This window comes from Eptatretus burgeri, chromosome 3 (assembly GCF_056783735.1).
Source record: "Eptatretus burgeri isolate ZD-2024b chromosome 3, Ebu_testis_v1, whole genome shotgun sequence".
Classification (NCBI taxonomy): Eukaryota; Metazoa; Chordata; class Myxini; order Myxiniformes; family Myxinidae; genus Eptatretus; species Eptatretus burgeri.
Genome location: NC_140963.1, coordinates 113,930,334 through 113,957,833, shown reverse-complemented (window position 1 = coordinate 113,957,833; position 27,500 = coordinate 113,930,334). Strand labels below are relative to the sequence as shown.

Here is a 27,500-nt window from a genome sequence, read left to right as displayed (position 1 = left end):
AGAGCAGACATTCAAACCATTACACCATCAAATCTGGTTCATTCAAAAATAAGGATCTACATCACACTAAGCTGGATTCATTTTTACACTTCTCCTCGAGTAAAGCCGATAAACATTTGACTGTTACAAGCTAATCCTTTTTGGACAATTTGATCTACCTTTTGTATTTAACTGGGATTCCAAGCCAGGATGGCTGGGAGCCTATTCTTTTTGCTGGATGTTTATATATCATCGCAAGAAGGGACATCACCATAAGTTGAGTGTTTTTATTTTCTTCAAAATATTCAGAGACGTTCAGAACCACTTCATCTTTCAATATAAAACTTCACATTCACCATTGATGGACCAGGTCGTTTCAATTTTCCGAAGGAGAGGTACGGAAAACCCCCCAAAAAAGGCAAGCACGGGCCAATCCAAAATTTAGTGTTTTTTGACTTCAGTAAGTTGATATATGTCGATGAAGAAAACTGGTATGTGTAGGTTATTGACCATAGTGATCATGATTGGAACTCTTACTACCATATCTTGTGAATCCTTCCTTCGAAACCAAGATGGTTTACATAGCAAATGAGATGCTAATTCCAATTTTGGGAAGAATGAAACAGCTATATATAGGTTTGTAGTTTTGCCGATTAAAAAAACCCGATAAATTTCAAGATGTCTAAAGGTTCCTTCTTTCACCTCCAGGCGTCACTGCTTCGAAGCCTTGACACAGTCGTTGCCATCAACTCTAGTTTGTATGTCCCCCCCCCCCCGTTAACCCACTCATTCCCCCTCCACTGTTTCTTTGCCTACAATTTTATTATTAATGCCCATCCATCTCTATTCATCTGCAACTCTAGTTCTTTCACAATAACCAAACCTCCTGTCTTACTTCCTCATCATATATCTTCAGCATGTACATTTTGTTGCCCTTCTGTTCTTACTTCTCTCCACATACATTGGATCTCTTTCTTCAGGAAGAAAGTTCCTCTTTATCCAAATTCCATCAGCTTCATTACCTTTTTCTTTTGCATTCAGTTCCCTTTCTGTTTTTTCCTTTACCTCCAATCCCCTTTCTTTCTGCACTCTTAAGGCATTCACCATCTTCTGCTAGATGGCTTCGATGAAGAAATTTAGAACAGCGGTATATTCCATTAGCAAGCGCCTCACTATCGCTTTCCAAGCGAGTCATTCCATATTAACCGCTTTCCAAGCTGTTCGCCTATCCGCTCGGCAAATGGAGCAAGCGATTAAGAGAGGTGCTTCGTTATGTTTTGTAAAAATTGCCGCCGTAGTCAGATTCAAAACGATACGACAACCAATGAAATGTTCAGAGGCGTACCCCTGTTAGCCATCCATTGGGACCATACTCTGTGCAGAGCGTTGGTGATGTCTAAACAGTCTCCTTGGCTATTGGGCACAATCTTGGGCAGGTAATGACTCTGACGCAGGATACCAGCAAGCTGGCACTCATTTTGCCGACCTCATAAGGATGACAGGCTGAGTCATCCCCACCTGGTATCAATTCAACAGCCAAGCAGGATTCAAACTCAGGACCCTATGCATCCCAAGCCCACCACTCTCGCCATTAAGCCAACACCAGGTATACCCCTGTCATGTATACTCATATTCTCATATTATTGAAATGTGCATTTCATACTTTTCTTGTAACTTCTACTTTTCATCCTAATTTTTCAACATCTACAAACATGCAAAACCATTCTCCCCCTCCCCAAAATGCACAATGGTAGGTTCACCGATGAGCTTGGCAGGTGGCTCCTCCTGACTCCCCATTTTTTATCTTTCTTTCCCTCTTCCTTGTACTCTGTAGCCACTGTTAACACAATAAATTCGTTTGGGGAAGTTGTCACAAGAGGACAGCATTGATTACATGGAGGCCGCCATGTTGTTAATCGGTGCCGAGCACTCCGTTCCTTTGGAGCGCTTGCTTGAGCGCTTTGAATAAAGCAAGCCGATTGGCGAATGGTAAGCACACCGCATGCTAACTGAACACATCCCTGATCTCCATTGACCTGGACCATATATACAATTATACATATTCATTACCCGATTAAAATTGCAGCTGAAGGAAAAGGCCAAAATAGAGAAATGTTTTTGTAGCTAGCTGTTGTGCATGGATATACTAATTAAGCATGGAGAGAGACACACACACACACACACACACACACACACACACACACACACACACACACACACACACACACACACACACACACACACACACACACACACACACACACACACACACCAAACTGAAATAAAATGAGGAAGGAAAAAAAAAACAGCACAGGTCAACAACAAAATGAAATTGCTCGTTGAGCAAGGAATTGCCAGAATAACTTTGTCATATCTCGATGATCTCTGAAAAAACAAAAACCTGGAAATCAATTTGGTTCTTATAAGTCGATAGTGCTACTGTTTAATGAGTTGTAGCACTTAGTTTGGTCATGATCATAACTTGGAAGTCAATCAGACTTGAAATGGCATTTTTATCGCAATTTGAAAGTTTTGACCCGACCCCCCTGACATTCGACCACCGACCGCGAAGAAGGGTGTTGGTGTGACACCCCAATGAGACATATGGTTGGATGCAGAATTGGAAGATGCACATTGTGGATTTGGTTTGAAGTCGATACGACCATTTTAGTGGACGTTATTGCGAAAATAAGAATTTCGATTTTTCGGTGACCTTGACCTTGACCTTTGACCGAGATTCACCAAAAACGACAAGTGTCTAAGTTGGACCATGGCCGACGTCTGTACCCAGTTTGGTCATGATCGCTGAAACGGTGTGGCTGCTACAGGGTAAACAAACACACAAACAAACAGACAGACAGACAAACAAACACACAGAATGACACGCACAACCGACCAACATTATTTCTGAAATCTGAAGGATTCCGGCAATTAATAATGGATGTCACTAACATCAAGTGAATTAAATATTTGGCCTTAAGAACGATATTAAAGAACAGCTCGATTGATATGAAGCATCAGAAGTATGTCCGAGGAAACGAACAACAGTTCCCACACTTCTCGTTTTGCAAACCTTGTCACTGTGGGAAGAAAGTATTTATTCACAAATTCATTAATTACCTCTGCCACCGAAGGTGAAGGAGGTTATGTTTTCACCCCCCTCTCTCTCTCTCGATTCGTTTGTTTGTTTGTTACTTGCAAATTGGAAGATTTTTCAAGTTTATTGGTTCGTTGATTTTGTTATTCTGTCTGTCTGTTTGTCTGTCTGTTTATCTGCTACAGGTCACAATTTTAAACCGATCTTCACAAAACTTCACCACATGGTGGAGTTTGTCATAAGGAAGAAACCTATTGTTTTTGAGTTCAAATGGTCAACATCGGCCAAAGGTCAACGGCTTCGGTGAGATTTCTAAAATCCTCAATTTTCATCCGATTGGCTTGAAATTTGAAGATAATTTATATTTTGGGTCAATGAATTAAACCAACCAATTATTTTTGAGGTCAACAAGGACCAACATCATAGGCCTAAGGTCAACAACTAAGGAAAAGGCCGAACTGATTAGATTTTGGTGACTATCCGGATCCAGATCCATCTGCGATAATTTTTTCAGTGATTCTTCACCATTGGGAGAAAGGACCAAAAATGATATATAGCACAATATCTCAAAAAGTTTTTTACGGATTCGGATGAAACTTCGTGGACATGTTGGGTGTGTCGCAAGGACGTATTGATTTGATTTTGGTGAAGATCCGAATCCGGATCTGGATACGAGAATTATTTAATTTTTCAAGTGATTCTTCGCCATTGAGAGATTGGGCCAATAACGATAAATAGCATGATATGACAAAAAGTTGTGGACGGATTCAGATGAAACTTGGTGGACATGTTGGGTGTGTGGCAAGGACGTATTGATTAGATTTTGATAAAGATCTGGATCCAGATCCATCGACGATAATTTTTTCAGTGATTCTTCACCATTGAAAGATAGGGCCAAAAACGATATATAGCACGACATCTCAAAAAGTTGAGGACGGATTCAGATTAAACTTTGTGGACATGTTGGGTGTGTAGCAAGGACGAAATGTTTCGATTTTGGTAAAGATCCGAATCCAGATCTGGATATGAGAATTATTTAATTAAAAAAATTCTTCACCATTGAGAGATCGGGCCAAAAACGAAATATATAGAACGATATTTCAACAATGTATTGGGCCCAATACGTTCTCGTGGATCAGGCATTGTGTGGCGGAGGTATGCGCTCTACCGAGTACCCTTCTAGTTTCATAATAAAATTCTCGTAGACTAACAAATACCTTCACAACATATCAGACAAACATGGTATACTCTTCAAGTGAAAAAAAAAGAAAAGAATAATCTGACAAAACCTGCACTACCACAGTTTCCAATAGACTACATGTCTCAGCAAAGGTAAATTGAATGCCTTGCATTCCAACACCATGCTGCTATTGCCGGAAGCAGACAAAGTAAATTGTGAATGTAAATTGATCTGGAGAAAAACTCGGTGTTCAAAGGACTTCGAAAAATTAAACATAAACATACAAATCAAAGTCTGTTGGCGTGTGTGTGTGTGTGTGTGTGTGTGTGTGTGTGTGTGTGTGTGTGTGTGTGTGTGTGTGTGTGTGTGTGTGTGTGTGTGTGTGTCTTGTTCCTGCTGCCAAAGCAGCTTCCTGGCATGGACTATGCCGGTGGTTTGCCATTGCCTTCCCAGTCGTCAGTCAGGGCAGGAATTTGGAATTTGACCAGAGTGCCTGCAATAATTCCCCGACGTTTTACTAAAGACACCAATGTATCTTTACTGTCCACCACAGATCAATGCTGGCAGACGGACCGCACACACACATTGACGCCTCACCTTGCCCATGAAACACGAGGATTACAGTTTATTGCTGGGTCGAGATTGAAACCCAGAGCCGACGGCTCAAAGGCGACTGTGCATACCCCTGAGATATCCCGCCAGTCCCACATGGATTATCTCCATGGCAATATTGTTGAAAAGGCAAAAGTTCCTGTTGAATAGAACTCTTGCTCGGTGATGTTTCTCGGAGTGCACACCAAATGTTCTTCTGTCACTGCAGTATTTTTCTCAAGCGCCTGGAAACGTTTCAGGAATTTTCTCATTTGCACAGCTGCTTGGTGCAAACTGCATGTGTTGGCGTGGCCATTGCACACTGCCTCTTTTGGGTGGTGGTCGCTGGTAATGTTCTGTGAAGACATCTCTTCATTACAAACACAAGGAGATGAGAAAATGTCACTGACGTGACAGTCGTGATGAAATGAACAAATCCGTTCTCTGTTATCATACAGACTACGATCAGATATTTTAGTCACTTACAATCTCATGAGAAATTTGTTCCTTTTTCCAAACAAATAATAAGGATCGATACACTAAATATGGTGATATAAAATTTACCTTTTCCCAATGACCACCAAAATGGAAAATCAACAAACTGGAGAGTTCGTCAAACACGATGCCCCATGCAGTGTTCAGGTATATACTGTCCTTCAATTTTAATATATACCTAGTGTTGGCTTAATGGTTAGGGTGGCAGGCTTTGGATCCTGAGTTAAAATCCCCCTTCGCTGTTGAATTAATACCAGGTGGGGTTGACTCTGCCTGTCATCCTTCTGAGGTCGGAAAAATGAGTGCCAGCTTGCTGGTATCCTGCGTTGGAGTGGCTACCCGTCCGGGATTGTGCCCAATACCCAAGGAGATTGCTTAGGCAGCACCAACGCTCTGCATAGAGTATGGTCCCAATGGATGGATGGAATTTTAATACAGTAATGATTTTTAAGATCGTTTCAAAAAAAACAAAAAATCCAGAAGTTTAGCACGACTGAAGAAGTCTTATACACCATCCATTTACACTACCCCATAAAACATGTCCATGTATTATTGTACTGCAAAAATGGAGGTTTCAGTTCTTGAAAGTATTTTGAAGGCAATTTATGTTCTGGTGTTTAAGTATATAATTCAATGTAAAAAAAAAAAATTTAGATTGTAAGAGTTGTATAAATAAATTAAGTCCGTGTTTTACCACCAATTTACCCAGTTTCACCCTATCTAACACCACCCCGTCTAACATGTCCATCAGTTATTCATGCTTGTTGTTTGTGTCCTGTACAACATCCTTAAAAACAATAAGTTTCCTGTATTGTATGATTTTAAATTCTCTGACTGCCAGGCAGGCAGACAGACAGACAGATAGACAATAACCATTTGCTTAACTCTGGTTTTTTGCTTCAAGTGCGCAGGGTAATAACTGCATTTGGAATCTCTCAGAGACTTCACAGATGCCTGGTGTTGGCTTAATGGTTAGGGTGGTGGGTTAGTGGTTAGGCATTGTCATAGGCCATCACCTAAAATGCCAGCCCTGGATATCACGGTTTCTGTATTAATGGCTTCATTGGGAAGATGTAAAATGTTTAACATGAAGCTTGTGAAACCAGGGCCTTGCTTAAAGCATGAATGATACCGTGAATGTAAGGATACCAAAACTATAATAAGCTTTTACTTGAAAAGCTAGAAAAAGAAGGAAAGATAAAAGTTAGAGCTGAAATGTAATTTTTTTGAAAAAGTAATCTCAGAGAAGAAGGGCAAAGGATAAATGTTATACATCCCCAGAATATCATTCAGATTAATGATTGGATTAACCACTCTTAATATGATGGCATGTTTAAATAGGATGCTCCTCTGCACCAAAATGCATCATCAGGTCAGGTCAGGTCAGGTATGGGAGCATGTGCCAGAACAACGTGTCGCTGCGTCCACTTTCCATCGGTACTCCAGGGGCCTCCGTCTGGCCATCCCCCAGGCAGATGCCAGGCCCATCCCCATCTCCTTGAGATGCCGGTCAACCTGCTGCAACCACGAGGCACGTGGTCGGCCCATTGGCCTCCTCCACTCACGAGACTCCCTCGCTGAGAGAATCTGGTGAGCAGGATCAGTGTCAGGAAAATGAGCCACATGTCCATACAGCCGCAACTGACGCTCACGGACCATACAGGTAACAAATCTCATCCGAGTCTCTCTCAGCAACCGCTCGTTGGACACAAAATCTGACCAGCGATAGCCAAGGATTCTCCGAAGAGACCTGGTACCAAAGGAATTAAGTCTCCGTCTCAGATCGTTGGTCAGAGTCCAAGTCTCACATCCATAGAGCAAGACTGGAAGTACCAAGGACCTGAAGACTCGGACTTTCGTCCTCCCACACAGGTACCGGCAGCGCCACACCCTATGATCCAGTGAATCCATGACTCCCCAGGCCCGACCCAGACGTATATTGACCTCTGACTCACAGGAAGCAGAGACATGAATATCACTGCCAAGGTAAGTGAATCTCTCCACGACCTCAACATCCTCACCACAAACAGAAACAGGCAGGACAACAGCATCCAAGATGTCATTGAAAGCCTGGATCTTTGTTTTGACCCAAGAAACCCATAATCCCAGCGGCTCCGACTCCTCATTCAGCACTTCGAGGGCCCCCAAAAGGATATCTAAAGTCTCTGCAAAGATGACTGCATCATCTGTGAAATCAAGGTCCGAGATCTTGACATTCCCAAACGATGCACCGCAGCTTGATCGCTCCGACATCCTCCCTAGAATCCAGTCCATACAAGCGCTGAAAAGTGTGGGGGCTAGTACACGCCCCTGACTAACTCCAGCAACAACTGGAAACAAGTCAGAGATGGTACCACCACATCTCACAGCACTCACAGTACCAGAGTAGAGTTCAGACATCAGATCGATCAGTTTTGTTGGCACCCCACGAAGACCAAGAATCCTCCAGAGGGCATCCCGATTCACTGAATCGAACGCTTTACAGAGATCAACATAAGCTGCAAGCAGCCCCTGCCGAAACTCTCGTCTGCGTTCGGTGAGGACCTGAAGAGCAAGGATACGGTCAATCGTTGACCTCGTTGGTGTAAAGCCTGACTTCTCTGGACATTGGTGCTCAAGCAGATGGTGGCGAACCCTATCAAGAATTATCTGAGTAAAGACCTTGCCCGGCACTGAGAGCAGCGTCACCCTTCGGTAGTTGCAGTCTTGGCGATCACCCTTCCCTTTCCAGAGAGGGACAACAAGGCCCCTCTTACAGTCAGTTGGGATGATGCCTGTGTTCCAGGCAGAGCACAAAACTGCATGCAACGACACGAGTGCAGCATTTCCACCAGCCTTGAGAAGTTCAGCACGGATGCCATAGATCCCTGGAGCTTTACCCCATTTCAACCGGTTCACCACAGCCTGTGTTTCCACAAGCGAAGGTGGACTACAGTTGATTGGAGGGTCAGCAACAGGGATTGTAACACCCCTGATGTCCAACTCGACAACTGGTGGATCAGCCTGGTACAACCGTTCAAAGTAACCGGCCCAGCGGGCCTTCACTTCAGACTCCTCTGTCAAGAGCCTACCACTCTCTGCTCTAACTGCAGTACACCGAGGGATGGGCTTGGATGAACGCAATGCGTGAATTCCCCTGTAAGCGGGACGAGATTATATGACATTATACTGTGGACAAAATGCATCATCAATCGACATTATACTGTGGACCAGCAGTAGTCAATGACCACACGAGTTTTCACAAGTTTATATGGGCATCAGACCACCAATTTATATCAGCAGCACCACTTAATGGAGGTTCTCCAACGACCATGCAAGCGAGCGGGCATTGTGAATACTCTCATGTTCACACACATTTGTATCAAAGTTTCGATGGATTTATTTATGTATAATTTCCAGCAAGACACACCATTGAAGCAAGTTCAATGTAAACTAGGCCAGCAAGCAGCCAGATTGTAAAGCACTGACATTAATCAATCAATGTATTAAAACTTCTGCTGAGAACTTGGAACAGGAACAGGAGTGCAAGCAAAAACCAATAAAGACATACGATGCCTATCGGAAGTCTACACCTCTTTTCAAAATTTTCACCTTTTGTTGCCTGATAACCTGGAATTCAATTACACTAAATCAGACTTTTTCCACCTTTATTTACACATCGTAACCCACAACTTCCAAGTGAAAAATAAATTACACAAATTTCAGAAAATTAATTAAAAATACAAAACGAGAATATCTTGGTTGGAGAAGTTTTCAATGCCCTAATAATAGCAATGGTAAATTAGCTCAGGAGTAACCAATCACCTTCAAAATCACACACCAAGTTAATTGTTCTCCACCTGTGTTAAATTATAGTGATTCTGATTATTTCAGAATAAAATCAGCTGTTCCTGTAGGTTTCCTCTACTGGATAGTGCATTTCACAGCAAAGACTCAACCAGAGACCCAAGGAGCTTTCAAAACACCTCCAGGATAAAGTTGTGGAAACGCACAGATCAGGGGATGGGAATGAAAATATTTAAAAGGCCTTGAATATCCCTTGGAGCACAATCTAGACAATCATTAAGAAGTAGAAGGTGTATGATACCACCAAGACCCTGCCGAGATCAGGCCATCCCTCCAAACTGGATGACCAAGCAAGGAGGAGAGTGATCAGAGAGGCCACCAAGAGGCCATTGGCAACTTTGAAAGAGCTACAGACCTTTATGGCAAAGACTGGTCACGGTGTGCATGTGACAATATCTAAAGCACTCCACAAGTCTGGCCTATACAGTAGGGTGGCAAGAAGGAAGCCATCACTAAAAAAAGCCCACCTTGAGGCCCGTTTGAGCTATGCAAAAAACCACTCCGGAGATTCTGAAGCCATGTGGCAAAAGGTTTTGTGGTTTGATGAAACCAAGATGGAACCTTTTGCCGAAATGGAAAACGTCACGTTTGAAGCAAACCCAAGACAGCACATCACGCAAAGAACACCATCCCGACTGTGAAGCATGGTGGTGGCAGCAGCATGTTATGGGGATGCTTCTGATCAGCAGGGACTGGGGAACTTGTCAAGATAGAAGGAAAAAATGGATGAAGCAAAATACAGAAAAATCCGAGAGGAAAACCTGCTGCCCTCTGCAAGAAAGCTGAAATTGGGACGGAAGTTCACCTTTCAGCATGACAACTACCCGAACCACACAGCCAAAGCTACACTGGAGTGGCTAAGGAACAAAAAGATCAATGTCCTTGCGTGGCCCAGTCAGAGCCCCAATGTAAATCCAATCGAAAATCTGTGGCAAGGACTTTAAGATTGCTGTCCATCAATGCTCCCCACACAACTTGATTGAACTTGAACAGTTTTGTACAGAAGAATGGGCAAATATTGCCCAATCAAGGTGCGCAAAGTTGAGAGAGACCTATCTCAACAAACTCACAGCTGTAATTGCTGTCAAAGGTGCTTCCACCAAGTATTAACTCAGGGGGGTGGACACTTATCCAACCAAGATATTCTAATTTTGTATTTTAAATTAACTTTTCTGAAATTTATAGAATTTGTTTTTCACTTGGAAGTTGCGGCTTACGACGTGTAAATAAAGGTGGGAAAAGCCAGATTTAATGCAATTTAATTCCAGGCGATAAGGCAACAAAAGGTGACATTTTTTGAAATGGGGTGTAGACTTTCTATTGGCACTGTATACTGCATTTATTTGAAGTGTAGCTCGTTAGGTTTGCTGATATTTTCCAGCTTCTTGGTGCTGTTACAGCGGCCAAATACAGTACTCATGTTTAGACCATTTTAGACCTAACCCTAACAGCATTGGAATAGCAAATTGAGCATTTTTGGAATGAACTTCCAGTAAAACTTCATTCATTCATTATAGTTACAAAATTTGGCAACTCAAATGGCAGAAAAAGAAGAACACTGGAGCCTGAGCTTCATCTTGCGGTCTGCCAAGTATTGCTTTGGCTTACAAAGATTCATTTTCAAGGCTACAGGGGTATAGGGAGGTCTTTGTGGTTGAGTATATAGGACTGCAATGTGGACAGTCTCGTGACATTTGGCTGCAGTATTCAATACACTGCATTATTTGTATCTTTCGGGATGTCTTCAACTTCCCAAGAGGTACGAGTAACGCAACAGGGCACAGAGCACAGCGACAACTAACTACATTTCCAGAGCGCAGAGAATGCAACCAAATTCTCAGGTTGGTTCCCTATCAGGTATTGTGCTCTTTCTTTTCAAAAGTGAAACGAAAGGTGACTGAAAAAAAACCCCGGAGAAATCCAAGATCAGATTGATATTAAATTTTTCACTTTGCACTCCTTTATGAAAAAAAAAAATGCACCTTAAAGCAGAAAATGCAACTTGGTGAATTCCCAAATAGTTTCTGTGGAGGCAGTGATGTCTTGTTCCTGATTGGCTTTAAAATACACGTTGACAGTGCACCTCATAGAAAAATTTACCTTAATAGGCATTTGTAACGTTTTACAATGGCACTTCCCTGATGTCATCAATCCGTTTACCCCACAGGTCGTTGGGGGCACCATGCACTGGTGCTTCCGTAGGTAAAATGACCCAGCTGGGTCTACCTCCTCTCTGGGCAAAGCTATGGCAGAAATTTGGAACTCGAGCTGCAGTGTGCTGGCAATAACCGGCCGACTCTTCGGCGAAAGACACCGATGGATCTTCGACATTGATCAGAAAACATTGCTATCAGACAGGTTCCCAGCTCAACATACAGCAAAGGGATGGCACACCAATTGATACAATGTACTGTTTGGGAAGCACCAATCGAACAGCTTATAGTCGGGTCGAGACTTGAACTCAGAATAGAAGCTTAGAGGAAAGTGCGGTACATCTCCGGCATCCCGTCGAACATCTTCACCGATATAATGAAGATACATTTGATTTTTCCCTGTACATCTGGGTTATTAAAGTTACACCAGTGAAAATAAATGCAAAATATTATATTCCAATCATGCATCAGTAAACAAAATTATATATATAAAATCATGTCAAAAAAAAATAAACATTGCTAAAATTGCTTTGTCTTGTCACTATGGTGGAAACGCAACAAAACACCACGAGCACTTTCACCCAAATGTCGTGTTTTGCAAAAGTCAATTGGTCTGACAACCAGGGTGAATGCTTGACAAATGGGCCTCCTCAAACTGCCTCCAAATTCCCTAACCACGGGAGGGTCCATACGTTTTGAACTTGTTTTTGCTAACCGAGTAAGCACACCACCGTTGTACGGAGCATTCTGCGATCAGCAAATAAGTAATGGTTACTTCACACAACGGCCGCAAAAACCACGCTCGACTTAAAGAAACGCTGGGAACGAAAGCCACAGAGACGAGTGACAATAATCTTTTAAAGTGACAGGAACAGGAGACATTTTGAATTATCTACAAGGTGTTGTTCGAGCTGGTACAAGGCCACAGCTGTTAAGTAATTAATATTCAAAAGGTAGGGGTGAAGGATAATGACTGCATCATGGGTTAGCCATTTATAACTCGGTCATGAGAATAACAAGATGGCTGGTGAAATAGTCAACTAAAATAGACATGGTCTACAGCTGTCTCTTTATTGACTATGCTCAAAGGATTTAAAAAGGCACAAAACGTTGATTACAAATTAAGTAGCCCATCACTTTAACGACATCATGATAAAGCTTTCAAGAAGAAATCTTAAAGATGATTAGATGGTGAAAAACATTTACCACACCGTAGCTATAGAGTGCTCAGTCAAAAGCTTTGTTTGCTGATTTGCGAAATAAAAAGGCATGTTAATAATGATGGAAAGCATTAGAGACTAATTTTTTATTTGAATACGTATGGCCACGGAAAGTGGGTGTGAAACAAGAATTTGGGAGCATTTGCTGTTCTGGCGGCACTGACCTGCTAACATGCGGTAAGATGCATCCCAATCGGTTGCCCTTTCTCCCGGCACACACGTTTGTGCCATGCTCCCTGAAGATGATGTAACTGCTTTCACGATGCCAGTGGTGCCAAAACTCTTCGATTCTTTTTGGCCCAGCCCCACAGTCCCGTGACTGCCTGTCAGTGCAATTGACTGATAGTCAACACCTGCCGTGGGTGGGGTTGCTGCAATACTGGACACAGGACTATCCCAAGTCTCCGTCGTGCTAGGCATTGGTAGGGTGTCATGGGAAACTGAGGCACTGGCAGGTATAAAACCAATGTCAAGGTCCATGATCAGCATATTGAGTGTTTCCATTGATTGCTCCAGGTCTTGTTGTATCGGTGAAAGCAGGTGGTGTACTGGAGGCAAAGCATCGGGGCTTCCTCGCCAACCTGTGTTGGTACTATCACTGCTCATAACTGGCCAGGGTGCCTCTTCCAAAGAACGCTGAGTGGCACCGTGGCTACTAGAGCCTCTCAGCGGTGCCTGTGGAATCAATATGGAATGAGGAAGTTCCTGGTGCTTTGGAACCATCTTCTGTTTCATGTTGTTAATTTTCTGGTGGCCAAGAATTTTCACTTCATGATCAGGCAGAATCACATGAGATGTGTTATCAGAATGATACTGTGAGGACTGTGGAAAGTCGTTGCTGAGCTCCATCATTCCCTGTCTGTAGTGTTTATTTTGTTGTTGTTGCTGCTGCTGAACCCAGCTGTATGTTGATGAAGATTCCTCTTCCTCAAAAGCAATTTTGTGGCTGTAGCAGATTGGTGATGTATGTGAACCTTGAGAGATTACTACTGTTTGGCTACCTGTAACATCACCACTGGGTTCATTGTTGGATTCCTGAGGTGCTCCTCTAATAGTGGAGCAAGAGGCCCCGTTTATCCCGAGAGAATGATTTCCCTCGTGAGGTTCTTCAACTGTGTTGTAACCAGTGCTGTCAGACAGCAGAGAGCATTGACTTGTTTTATGGGAATCTCTCATTAATCCTACATCTCCACCATTGCTGCTGCCAGTGGCATTAGAGGGGCCTCCACAGGGTCCACTGGTGTTTCCTCCTTCTATTGAGGAAAGGGTACCTAAACTGTCAACACTGTGTAAGTCATGAGGAGGTAATAGTTCGTCATCTAGAATGTCTGTTTCACGTTCAGCCAGAAATGTACTGCCGTTTTCAAAGTGTACCTGTGCCTGTATCTTGTGGCAGCATGGCCCTGATCCAAAATGTGCCTCGTTCTCTGGATCTATTTGTGCTGAGCAGGCTGGTGGTCCACCAGTATGAGGAGAACCAGGGCGCATGCCGTTTGTCTCTAGTCCCAACCCTTTCAGCAAGTCATCAAGATCACTTTGTTCTTGTGGCGTCAGAGGAGACCGAGTGTGGTGACTACCACCAATGTTGTGTCCTTGGGAGCTTGGGGGATGCGGTGGTAAGGACACCTGTGGCCGAAGTTCATCAGAGATCCGTCCGGAGGCTGATGAATGGCCAGAGTCACTGCTCAGAGAAAGTGCATGCTCGGTTGCCTCAGTAGCAGTGGGGCCTCTGGCTTGGAGCACCGTGCCTTTTTTTGGTGTGCATAAGCCTCGGGAGACACACCGTTGTGGGTCAACTAAGGTCAAAGTGGAGGGAGGGGAGGGAAAGAGAGAGAGAGAGAGAGGTTTGAAAGGCAAGTGAAGTTAAAAGAGTAATTGTTTTCAAAGTATAAATGTCAGACGTATCGAAGGATGAAAAGGAACAATGGATTCAATAAAAATTAAACAATACAAAGTGAGTGACTGTCATTGAGAAATAGTTAAATTAATGATGTTGAGCTAAATAAATTTCCGAAGATTTTTTAAAAGTCGGTTAATAAACTACAACTCACTTCCAAGGGAATAGTTATTGTTCAAATTCAATCAAAGCTTCCAAAATCTCGACAAATTTCTAAAATTCACATTTCTTATGGAGCCATGGTTACACAAATGAATAACAAAAGCTGTGTCATAAATTTAAACATACCTGTTTTCCAATAAAAACAAAAAAATGCAAAAAGTCCTAAAGTTCAGGCTGTTGAGATATCAGTGAACTGAAAACCAAGATGAAATCAAAGACATTTTTAACGAAAAGACGATTATGAAGCCGTTCATTAAACTTCCTCGGTCCGCGTTGGTCCGGTTGATGAAGCATCGAACGATGATCTCTCCTTTTACTCTGACTACTGGCTTCAGCTGAAAAACTGTGCCGGAGGAAGGAAGCCAGCCAGCCGATCAGCCCCGCAGCACAATTTCCCACTTTTCTCTGTCTCTCCCTCTTGTCTTCTTGCACCTCCCACTTCCCCCACCCATCCATGCCTTACCCCCACCCCCCACCCCCACCCTTCCTCCCAATTCCCCGTCTTCCTTCATTGCTTCAGCACTGGGCGCGGCGCAAAAAAGGCCGTCTCAACCCACAACACCATACCCCCACAGCAAGCTCAGCGAAGCACACTCAGGCCTGGCACGAACCCAGATAAAATATTTTGTAATATCTCACTGACTGTTGCCGAGACAATAACCAAGGAGCTCCTGAGGTGGATTTTATTTCCTCCGCAACCCGAAACTCTTTTGTACTCTCAAAAGAGCACCAACAGCGAGGAAAAGCTGAAGTAACTGTGTTGAACATCCACTTCGATGCCACAATTGCACTAAAGGCAAAGAATGTGCGTTTTTATTTTAGAGACGCTGATGGATTAAAAGTTGATTATAAACTCAAAACCAGTTGTGTGGAGTAGCATTTCAAAGTGAAATTCCATCTTAAGAAAGAAGCCAGTTTCTAATGGAAGCCTCATCAGAAGGAAAATGTGAGATTCATAGCTACAGTGTATATAAAACAAGGTTTGAAGAAAGTGGTTGGAAAGTGACCTCATTTTCTCCACTACTGAAAAACATCCCCATGTCTGTGGGCAGTACTTGTTACCGAGCCAGCTTGGTGGTGCACATCCTATCAATGAGCCTTTTGTGAAGTGTATACAAAGTGCGGAAACATGTGCGTGGAGCCACAAAGCTACCGGGACAGCACATGAGTGCATCACGTCTGAGTTTTAATTCTATCGTCATTGGTTTGACACCTTGAAATACAAACCACAGCTTTCAATGTCTGTGTCTGATGCATGAAACTTTGACAATGTCCATAGTGGTATGCACATTGCCATGAATAAGGAACCAAAACCATGCCTGAGTCAACTTTTCATTGCTGAATAAGTCAGTTATAATGGCTCTGTCAGAGTGTACAACCGAGAATCTTCCGTTACTCAATTTGTATGGCTAATTGACGAACCAAAAGTGTCAAATTACACAAGATTCATTTTGTATTTTAATGAACTACAAAGGTAAATAATTATCATTTTTTTTGGAGTTACCCCTTGCGCATGCGAATATATACATATATATATATATATATATATATATATATATATATATATATATATATATATATATATATATATATGCATGTATCACACAATTTCACTTTATATCGATTCCGATCCTCTATCAATGGTTATGGAAGGAGGGAGATGATTGAGTTTGTTTGTCAGGACCTGTGTTTCATGCAGTTGACTCAAGGCTGTTTCCGAACCAAGGCCATCGGTGCAGGATAAAGTTGTCAACACAATGTTTGTTCAGAAGCAAGAAGCAATTTTGGAATCTACCCAGGGATCTATTATGTCAATAACCTGCTCTTTTGGGGGTTTATAATTTTCTCTTTACAATGATAGCAATCAGTTATTTCCCACTGCTCTCCATGCAGAATGAATACATGTGGGTTGGCTGCTGTGCCTTCTGATTGCCCAGAAAGAGTGATAAGGAACCTTCTCCGTGGAAATACATGGCTATTATAGTGCAATGGCAGCCAAGTAATGCAATTAGGCTGTTGAACAGAGAACAGGGTAAAGGAAACCGATACAATCACATTCACGCGATTATTTCTCCGAAACAGCTGGTTGTCTCATTTCTCAAATGTTTAACATAATTTTAACAAGAAAATAAGGATAAAACATGGTGAAAGCAATTGACTATGCTCAGCTGAGGTGGGTGTTCCTTTGTTTTAACAATGAATATAAAGACGTGAAGACAAATTTCCCATCAAATGCGCATGCTGCTCTCATGGTGCAGGGGACACTGGAATGGCATTGCAAAGATTGTCGGTTCAAATTTGCAAAACAATATGAAGGACTTGGAATACAAGATTCTGGAATGAGCTTGTCTCCTGAGCATACATAACCACATTGCTATTGGAATGTTGAGAGAAATTCAGATAGTGTGGCCACACCAACGACTTTCAGGGAGGAGCTAATTTGCCCACACTTACTGGACTGTGCTCCATGTAATTGCAGCCCCCACTTTGTTGTTGATTCCTAAATGCCTCCAAGCTACCTGCGATGGATACCAATATCCTTGCAATAAAAAGACAATTCTGGCCACCCCCACCCCCCCCCCCTTCCCCATTCCCCAATCCAAACAAAAAGTTAATTTGTACAACATCTGTTTTCATTCCGTATATCCTATGTGTTCCTTGATTGTCAAAGTCATACATACCGAAGAAGCTATTTTGAAGCCATGAATTCTGCCCCACGAGTAAATGATCCATGAAGTGATTCTTACAAAGTCCACCTTTTCTGTTGCGCATGGGCAACATGCATAACACATCTGGTACAATAAGTCGTGGGCAGAAGAGATTAATCAACCAGCCAGTCAGGATTCATTGGCCACGTGCCCGGACAGCCCCGATTTGAGATCGAGCGAGAGTCCCTCGTTCTTCCGACTCAGAAGCAAACCGTTTCCACAGGTTCACAGCAGACATTCAGCTTCTCTGCATTAATTTATAGCACCCATTTTCTACTAATACTCGACACGGTGCATTAACATAGGTTTCAGTTCATTCGATCTATCGAGTGCTCTCAGACATGCGGTGTGCCTTTGGAACAGGAATGTACAACAGATGTGATATGCAAGACAAAGTGGCATGTACTATTGTACTTGGCACAACTTTGTATCTGCTTCTCTTGCATTTTATGCTCATGTACCTGCCATGTGGTCCACCTTTAAATGAGATAAACCATAAAAAAATCATCTTGCCTTCTTTAATTTTCAAGCTGAGATTGGGCAACCCACTGCCACGTCATCAATTTGCAAGCAATCTAACAAATTAAAAATACTTGATCGAACATTTTAATCAGTAAACAAATGATAACTCAGTGGTGAACAGCATGTGATTAAATGATATCCCACTGCCCAGAAGCCAAATTAATTTAAATCAGGCAGCACAATGACAAAGTGTTTAGGAAAATCATTGCTTCTGAACTTTTGTTCACAAAATAGGAGAATTCTTATTTGTTATAACTTCTGTAACCAAATGGCAAATTCATAATGATTCAGTAATACTGTGGGCCTTGTGAATTTGCTTGAAGCATGGAAGACATTTCATTTGGGCTTGGCAAAAGAGCCTTCCAACATAAATGACGGACATGCATACCAGAGAGCACACAATGGAGTAGCAACACCCACACACCACTCCAAAGTTTAGATTTTCGAGATGAATATCCTATCACTGTTTCTTGGCATTTCTGTGACATTTTTTGAACAACAAGCACTATTTTGTGAGCCTGTGTGATGAAACCGGACGAAGTGCTGAACATAAGAAGAGACAATGTGGCATGTAAACATCATAATTGGTTAATGTATCGAGCTTGCGTGCCAAAGGCTTACCGTGTTTGCCTCCAACGTCCAGCAGAAGGCTAAGATCCACATAAGAGTCGTAGCGAAGGATCGGGTCCAAGGAACTGTAATCTATGATGATGTTTCTGTCATTTTGCATGAAGGCCTGAGAAGCTGGTTGGAAAAAAAGGGATGGATTGACCTTTCAATGTCATTGGCCTTTAGGTCCAACCTCAGACTTATTTCTCAAGATTTGGCTAGTTGTTATTCACAATGCAAAATATAAGTAACAATGAGAATTATTGTGGGTAAATTGCCATAAAAGATTGTCAAAGAGCATCGAACCATCTTACATATTAAGAAAGAGTAAATCCTGGATATTTCAACACTTTTATCCTTCACATCCTCCCTTGTTTCTCTGCTTTCTCTCTTTCTTGGTGCGTCATGGAAACTTGCTCAGTGGATTTGGCCTGGTATTGTTCTTTTTTCGAAGTGTTTTGTTTCTGCTGTTTTAAAGTGGGTTTAGTAATGTATGAGAAGTGTTAATCAGTAGCCTTGAGCTCAGAAACCACTGAACCTGCACGGTCCTTCCAAACGTATGGCCTGCATACTATGATTCACAAGTCGGTCTCATTTGCCATGTTTCTATCCATGTACTCCTGCAATTTCTGAATTTCAAGAAAACAAGACAATTGTCGCAGTCCCTAAAGTATGAGCACACGTCCTGTTGAACAAGCCAGACTGTGCCTGTCTCGCATTCCGTTGCTCCGTCCCACATCAACCCACCCAACCCTCAGGGTAGCGCAACCATGTCGATCCATGAGCACTCAGCTATGTCTACAGACACTGCATCAGTTGGCGTGCAGCAGGAGTTTTGTCAATCAACCCAATTACAATGTTACGCATGCTTGCTGAAGTAATAAACAAAACTGGTCAAAAAATAAATGTTAATGCTGTGAGGGTGAGGCGAACTCCAGGGTGTGTTGCATTTTTACATGCACGTGCAAAAAATGGCTCTGTTTATCCAACAAGTGCCTCATTCCTCCATTGGAAACATCTCATTCCTCCATTGGAACTTCTTTTGCAGAAAAGTTCAGGAGGCAAGGCTGGCCAAAACACACAAGCAACAGCAAACCGAAGTGACTAGTATGAGTGTGCACCTCAGGCTCACAACACTGCATCACAAAGCGGTGGTCTAAGTATGGTCTATTTCCAATTGCATTATATACCCCAAACATCTCAACGAGATGTTCAACAAAACAAAAACCTCAAGGAAATGTTATTTCATGCTTCTTGTTTGGTGATTCTTTCTTAACTAAGATTAATCTGCAATTCAAAAGTGGTGCGACATGAAATTTTCTCAGCAACCTGCAAGGATTCACTGATCACATCTCACATATTTAAGATCAATAAATGTATAGCAATTCAGTAGATATTCAGTGATGTCTTGTTTTGTTTTTGTAAAAATTCCAGATTTTCTGTTGGAATTTCAGCAATTTATGGCAGAAGTATTTTCTTGGAGAAAAATAAATATCCAATGAAGAAGTCTTCTTGATTGGTGAGGAGCAGTCAGCCATTGGCATGTTGCATGGCATGGCGCGTATTTGTATTTATGTCAGGTGAAAACTGATTTAGTAAGTTATTGGAAGGATTATTATGCATGTCATTATATTTTAAACTAATACATCTTCCAATTTTTCATTGTTAATTTAAAAAAAAATTAATACATTGTTTTTTTCGTTAACGAACTGAAAAAATATATAGACGAGAAACATACTTGCAGCATTGCAAACAAGAAATACAAAATTATCAAGAAAACTTGGGACAAACAGTAAGCATGAAAATGGCAATGTTGCATCTCAAACCACAACGACCAGAATAACAGCCCAATGTTGTTTGTGATGGTCGTGCAGAACCTTTTAATCATCGGCATAATAATCATCATCAAAGTGTGATACTCTACAAGTTTTCAGTGCTGCTGATACTGCTATTGGGCAATGATTGGGGTTATTCTGGGTAGTTTACTATTACTACCCAGCAGTCAGTCAAGGCAAGAATTTGGAATTTGTTCAAGGTGCCGGTGTTAACTCACCCATTCTCTGTGAATGACACAGTAGGATCTTTAACATCCACCATGAAATAATGCCCAGTTTAACGTCTATCCAATGTACGGCACACATAATAATGCCTCGTCCCCTCGTGCCTCACCAGGTTAACAGTTTATAGCTAAGATGAGAATTGAATCCAGGACAGAATGCTCAAAGCAGATGTGTGTGATTACCTCCAGGCCATCCGACGAGTCCGTCTTATCGTACGGACACATTTACATAGGGATTATAAATTAATAATCATTGTCATGCTTTTTACTCATGGGTAAATAACTACAGTCAAAGGCGAATATATTTCATCACTTGCACACGGAGTGCTGGTATCCTTTCGACGTCTTACTTGTTGCAACATCAGAGGTAGAGCAGAAGAGCAGTTCAACTTTTCCATCCAATGGGAACTGAGGATCTGTAAAAGAGTGCCAGGAGTCATTTGCTACCAAAGATTACTAGCTGGAATTACAATTGGGAGTGGGAATGCCTTGGGTGGGAATCTGAAGCCAGAAAGTCAATCACAACACTCAAAGATAATCAAGGGATATGGAATTGAATTTCTTCTCTTGAAGATCTGTGGTAAATACTCATTCAACTTGAAGGGCGCTTGGTCGAGCGCATACCTCCAACACGTAATACCTGATTCACGAGAACATATCGGGCCCAACACTTAGTCGTGGTCACACACCCAACCTGTCCACCAAGTTTTGTCCATATCCATCCACAACTTTTTGAGATATCGTGCTATATATTAGTTTAGCCCAATCTCTCAATGGTGAAGAATCACCCGTCCACAACTGTTTGAGATATCATGCACACAAACAGACAGACAGACAAACAAGAAGAAGACGTCATGCAGAGTACAATGCTTACAAAATCCATAAAACAAATGTGACCTCAAAAATAATTGGTGGTTGAATTCAATGACCAAATATGCAACTCCTCTTCAAATTTCTCGTCAATCAGATGAAAATTAAAATTTTTAGAAATCTGGCCGAGGTTGGCCTCAAAAATAATTGGTGGTTGAATTTCAGTGACCTGAAATATAAATCCTCTTCAAATTGAGTCAATCAGATGAAAATTGAGTATTTTAGAAATACCACCTTAGTTGTTTACCTTGGGCCTATGTTGACCATTTGTTCTATGTTGACCTCAAAAATAAATGGTGTATTGAATCCACTGACATGAAATATATATCGTCTTCAAATTTCAATTCAATTCGATGAAAATTGAGGATTTTAGAAATAACACCTTAGTTGTTGACCTTTAACCTATGTTGATCTTTTGGTCAATGTTGACCTCAAAAATAATTCACTTGTTGAACTCAGTGACCTGAAATGTTAATCCTCTTCAAATTTCTGGTCAATCGGATGAAAATTGAGGATTTTAGAAATACCACCTTAGTTGTTGACCTTTGGCCTATGCTGACCTTTTAACTTCAAAAACAATAGGTTTCTTCCTCATGACAAACTCTACCACGTGGTGAAGATCGGTTTAAAATTGTGACCTGCAGGCGATAAACAGAGACAAACAGACAGAATAACAAAATCGACTAAACAATTTACTTGAAAAATCGTCGATTTTTGCAAGTAACAAACAAACAGATAGACAGGGGTGAAAAAATAACCTCCTTCACCTTCAGTGGCAGAGGTAATAAATATATCCATGTATATTGTTTTGTTTTCACCAAGTCATATTCTCTATCATTTTGAAAATCAATTCACCAAACCTCTTTACATTATCTGTTAGTAAAAGGAGAAGTGTCCTTCCATCCACACGTGTCAATCACACTCTATAAAGAGTATAATACATCGAGAAAATTTAAAAAAAATTTAATATTATATAATATATATAATATGTATATGTTAAATGTATATTGCATATATATATATATATATATATAAATATATCTAAATTAAAAATATTAGTACTTGCCTGTAAAAAAAAAAAAAAATTCATAAATAAATATTCAAACCGCGAACAAGAAACAACAACCACACAGGCCGTTTCTTTGCTCTCGCGTGCCCGTACGTGCGTGGCCCAGAAGTTCGCATATCGCAGTTACGATTATTCGCAATTTAGTTTTAATGGCCAATTATTCAATTAGCGCCAACGTATTTTGCCTTTTCGCAATGTCATCGCAAGGAAAAACAAAAAGAGAAGAGAAGAGAGAGAAAATTTTTTACTTCCTGGTTCGGAGCATAGCAGCTCACTCTGATGTTACCGAAATGTATGCACCGTCTAATATGAAAACGATCATAACTTGGGGCATTGTGTTTATCTATAAATGCGCATAAGAAATCGAGAAATTATTAGAATACACGAAGTCATCACTATATGGAAGCCCATACGTTGTAACCTGTAATGGGGACCGCGGCTGAGGTTCTCTTCCCCATCGGCCACGCCCACGCAACAACGTGTCTTGTCATTGGTTGGTAAATAAATGGCCATAACTTGGGAGACACTTGTCCGATTAATATCAAACCTTGAAAAGGCACATCCTCAGGTCCCCAGCAATATACCTGGCATGTTTCAATTAGATCGGACCAGTGGTTGTCGAGAAACAGCGGTCACAGACACACAGACAGACACACACACACACACACACACACACACACACACACACACACACACACACACACACACACACAGCTGGAATTATAGATATATATACATATATATATATATATATATATATATATATATATATATATATATATATATACACATACATACACATATATAATCTATGCTAATAAAAGGCAATGTGTGTGTGTGCGTGCGTGCGTGCGTGCGTCCCTCATCAATAACTCCAAAACTATAAAACCTAGCAGCCTGAAACTTTGCATGCATACTAAGAAAAGTCCAAGGAAGTGCAAAGAGTGAAAATTGGGTGTTTGGGTTAATTAAAACACCCTTTTGAAGATAATTTAGGGAGTGCTCTGTGCTCATCACAAAAAAAAACAAAATCAGCCTCACCAAGATGGCGGCACACCATCTTGGTCAGCCTTCTGTGGTTGCTGGAGTCTTCAGCCGCCATTTTGTTCGGCCTACTCAAACACGCCTCAAGTTGGAAACATGATCTACACTCACAGACTATTGAAGTATTTCATCGAAATATTATGTCGGATTTGAGAATCGGATCTGGTGAACAAAATAAGTGTCGAAATCTGGAGTGAAATCCGAAAATTTTAACACATGAGAGATTTTTTACAACAGTGTATTTATTGAAGCAAATAGCTTTTTCTACTGTTCAGACGATTATATCGAGTGAAGAAAAAATTATGGAATATGCAGAAAGTGTAAATTCATTGAGTGAAACGCCATGCTTTTGCAATCCATCACGGCACAGTCCACAGGGGTCCTTTTTTTCGGCAATTACATATTTGAAAGTATCAGCAGTTCCGACTCCCCCCAAAAAGTGTTGATTTGTCCAATTCAGACATTGTATTGCATGGGTGTTTCCGGGTGCATAGTTGTATCGAGGGCAATTGGTAATCGCTTGCCAAGCCAGGCGTTCCGTTTTCCACCCATCACACGCAGCTGTTTATAAAGATTGTTTGCGGTCATATCCCTGAAATGTCTTTGTAAATGTAATGTTGTTTTTCTGTGAAAGCTACTCAAGGTTTCTGGGTTGTATACAGGACAGACTGTAGTTGATAATTAAGCACACCGACTCCAACCTGCCGATTCCTGAAAAATTGCCGATATCGGCCAAGTGCGTGTGCCGTTGATTGGTATCTACATCTGTGGTTTTCAGAATGTGGGATGGAGTCCTCCCAGGGCGGGCTTAAAGTATCCACCTTCATTTCAGTAAGGGGTCACGATTCATGGACCAAGCTGTGAAGTTTCCTGTTCTCAAAGTTTTGTGCCGAGTGCTCTCTTCAGGATCGTCGCTGAGTCTCAGACAGCTTCTAACTGTAGTTTGTTTGTTTTAATATTCCCAAGGATGGTGTTTAACTCACCTGTAAAATAGTTCCGGGGAGGTTATGGGATAGCACATCGTCCGTCCATCCACAAATACTTGCAACTTCTTCTCAGAAACTACACATATGATTTCAATGAAATTTGACCACAACCTTCATCACCCGTGATGGCATGAAAAAAAAAGGGGTCTGAAGGGGTTGACAGTGGGAGTTTATGGGGTGGGGGAGGGGGGATGTGGGGGGTTGTCTCCCCAAAGAAGTATTTACTTTCCTCTCAAACGATACACACAATTCCGATGAAACTTCACGACAACCTTCATCATCCATGACGTACCAAAGTTTGTTCATGACATGAGAAAAATCTACTCTCAGGGGTTTTAAGGGGAGGTTGCGCCCTTAAATATGTATTTGCTTTCTTCTCCAGAACTATATGTACAATTCCAATGAAACTTGACCACCATCTTCACCACCCATGATGTACCAAATTTGTTCACGACATTAAAAAAAATTGGTGTCTAAGGGGTTCTACAGGGGGGGGGGTTCCCCACAAAATATGTATTTCCTTTCTTTTCTAAAGCCACACACAATTTTGATGAAACTTGATCACAACCTTTATCACCCGTGATGTACCAAGGTCTGTACATGGCATTAAAAAAAAATCCATAGGTATTTACTTTCTTCTCCATTATATATTTTGTGCATCATCCATGTCTGTCAGCGGTTGCCTGGTTATATCTTATCCAGCCACTACCAGGTGAGCACCCAGCGGTACTGCCCCGATGTTTAATATCTCTGTGAGGTTCCTTGTCATCATTCCTGTACGTCCAGCTATCAGTAATCACTGGTCCAACTTTGGGATTCTTCAGCTTCCAAGATCTTCTCACTTCATTCTTGAGGTCTTGGTGTTTGGTCATTTTCTTGATTTCTGCATCGTTTAGTCGAAAATCGCTGGTATTAACACCTCGATAAGCAAAGCCTTCTTCTCTTTTTTTGTACCTAAGTATGATATCTGGTCGCAACGCTTTGTTTCCGATGTTCACGCTCGATGGGGTCATTAGTTTGTTTGTGAACGGTAGGTACTTCCATGTTTTCAGTGATTACTTTTGCCTCATGTTCCCACTAATTTTCTGGAACTGGGACATCAAAGTTTTTGCAGATGTGCATTACATTATAAACTCTGTTATGTTGTTGATAATACAGCTGTTCTGACATGAGTTTGTTGTGTGTGTGTGTGTGTGTGTGTGTGTGTGTGTGTGTGTGTGTGTGTGTGTGTGTGTGTGTGTGTGTGTGTGTGTGTGTGTGCGCGCGCAGTCATTAAGCAGAACATATCATTTTCTTTACTAACCCAACCTCTCTAATTCTCTGTCTCTGTCTCTGTCTCTGTCTCTCTCGTTAAAATTTCACAGTTAATATGAGTACGGTGTCTTGGTTTGCTCATTTTTATTTATCATTGGTTATATCTTAGAATAACATAATAACTGTAACCAATCAGTGTGAAAACATAACCCCTCGTCAAAACTTATGGACATGATTATAATTCTAACATGCCATGGGTTAGATGTCATATACTCTTATGTTTACCAATGCCTTCATAATTTCAAAATTGAAATGCTTGATTTTCCAGATGAAAAAACAAACGAAGCATCTCATTAATATAAAGTATTTCTTGACAGACCAAAGTAGTGTCTCATATTGAAAGCACACACGGAAAAAATAATCATTGAAAATACAGACAATATGTTGGTATGAAAATGCATGAGACATCTGAACAAAAATTACAAAGGTATATATGGTACCAGTACAGGCTTCATCCAACTCTTTTTTTCCAAGCAGAAGATTAGGTCCTTGTACCACGCAAGTATGAAATTGCATCCGGAAAATGACCTGGCGGCCTCCAGCCACTTTCAGATAACACTTCACCTGCCAGACATATGAGACCACTTATAAATGTGAGAATGAAATGGTGGTGATGTAGAAAGCACAGGTTAAAAAAAGATTAACTTAAATTGTGTGACAGCTTTTGTAATGTAATGTATGAACAAGAAAAAGAGTAATGAGCGATTGCAGACCCTAGCCAGGACTTGTTTTGTGTGGTGCTTGTGTAGTTTTGTGTGGTGTATTTTGTGTGGCATTTGTTACGTAATTAATAAGTGACATAATTAGAACTGCTACTTTATAACTGCTGGCAGTGATGATCGGGTACCAAGACGTCCCGCTTTGATGCAACCCAACTTGGATTGGAGACCTGACCCTAACCCATGACATTTATTATTATTCAATTGAATTCAGAATAGGATTAAAATAAATTCAATTCAAATCAAATGGAAGACCAAATACTGTAGGTACAGTCCCATATTGGAGTCATCAGAAGGAACCCAAACAAGCAAAAAGCAAAGATGAAGTCATCAAGAGGAACCTGGATAGTATTTGCATTTAAGCTGCGACTCCTCTACCCTCAAACCCATCCAGGCACAGCCAAGTGAGCCTTATTTAAAAAAAATTTTTTTTTTTCAAAAATAACACATCAAAAAATTAAATAATCCTGGCTTCCAGACCATGCATTTGATCAAGTTGAAATTTAAAACATGTCTTTCTCATCCCTCCAAGATCATAATTTTCAAGTTTCACGTCAATTGATTAAGCGTTCCTGGATAAAACATTATTTAATATTTTTCTTTAATCCAATATGGCTGTCAAACCATGTGACATCAATTATTCCTTCACAAAATTGTACACCCAAGGCTTATGGAACATTCGTGTGAAGTTTCCCTTCGATCTGTCCAGCAGTTCTGGAGAAGATTTTTTATGTGTTTTAGGGTAAATCCAATATAGCTGCCAAACCATGTGACCCATGATGTCATAGGTGAAGAACTTTTTGTTCCTCATGGATCGGTGGTCATACGTGTAAAGTTTTGCCTCGATCTGTTCAGCCACTTCAGTGAAGATTTTTGAAGGGTTTTTTTTTGTTTTATTTTAACGATATGGCTGCTGAATCACATGACTGATGACATCATCAATTTTTTTTCTGTGGACCATTTTGTCCCCATATGACCCT

The 27,500-nt window shown here is 41.2% G+C and overlaps 1 protein-coding gene across 7 annotated transcripts in view; it reads right to left on the bottom strand.

Annotated features, from left to right (window-relative positions):
• The window catches only part of LOC147030766 (tensin-1-like), a 434,197-nt gene that overhangs the window by 114,380 nt on the left and 292,317 nt on the right, over window positions 1-27,500 (bottom strand). For all 7 annotated transcript variants that reach the window (XM_085875172.1, XM_085875169.1, XM_085875171.1 and 4 more), the window contains 4 exons: window positions 26,242-26,365; window positions 20,869-20,934; window positions 18,472-18,594; window positions 12,726-14,357 (listed from right to left, as the gene is read on the bottom strand). In XM_085875172.1, coding sequence (XP_085731298.1) covers window positions 12,726-14,357; window positions 18,472-18,594; window positions 20,869-20,934; window positions 26,242-26,365 — 1,945 coding nt within the window. The remainder of the gene's footprint in view (window positions 1-12,725; window positions 14,358-18,471; window positions 18,595-20,868; window positions 20,935-26,241; window positions 26,366-27,500) is intronic.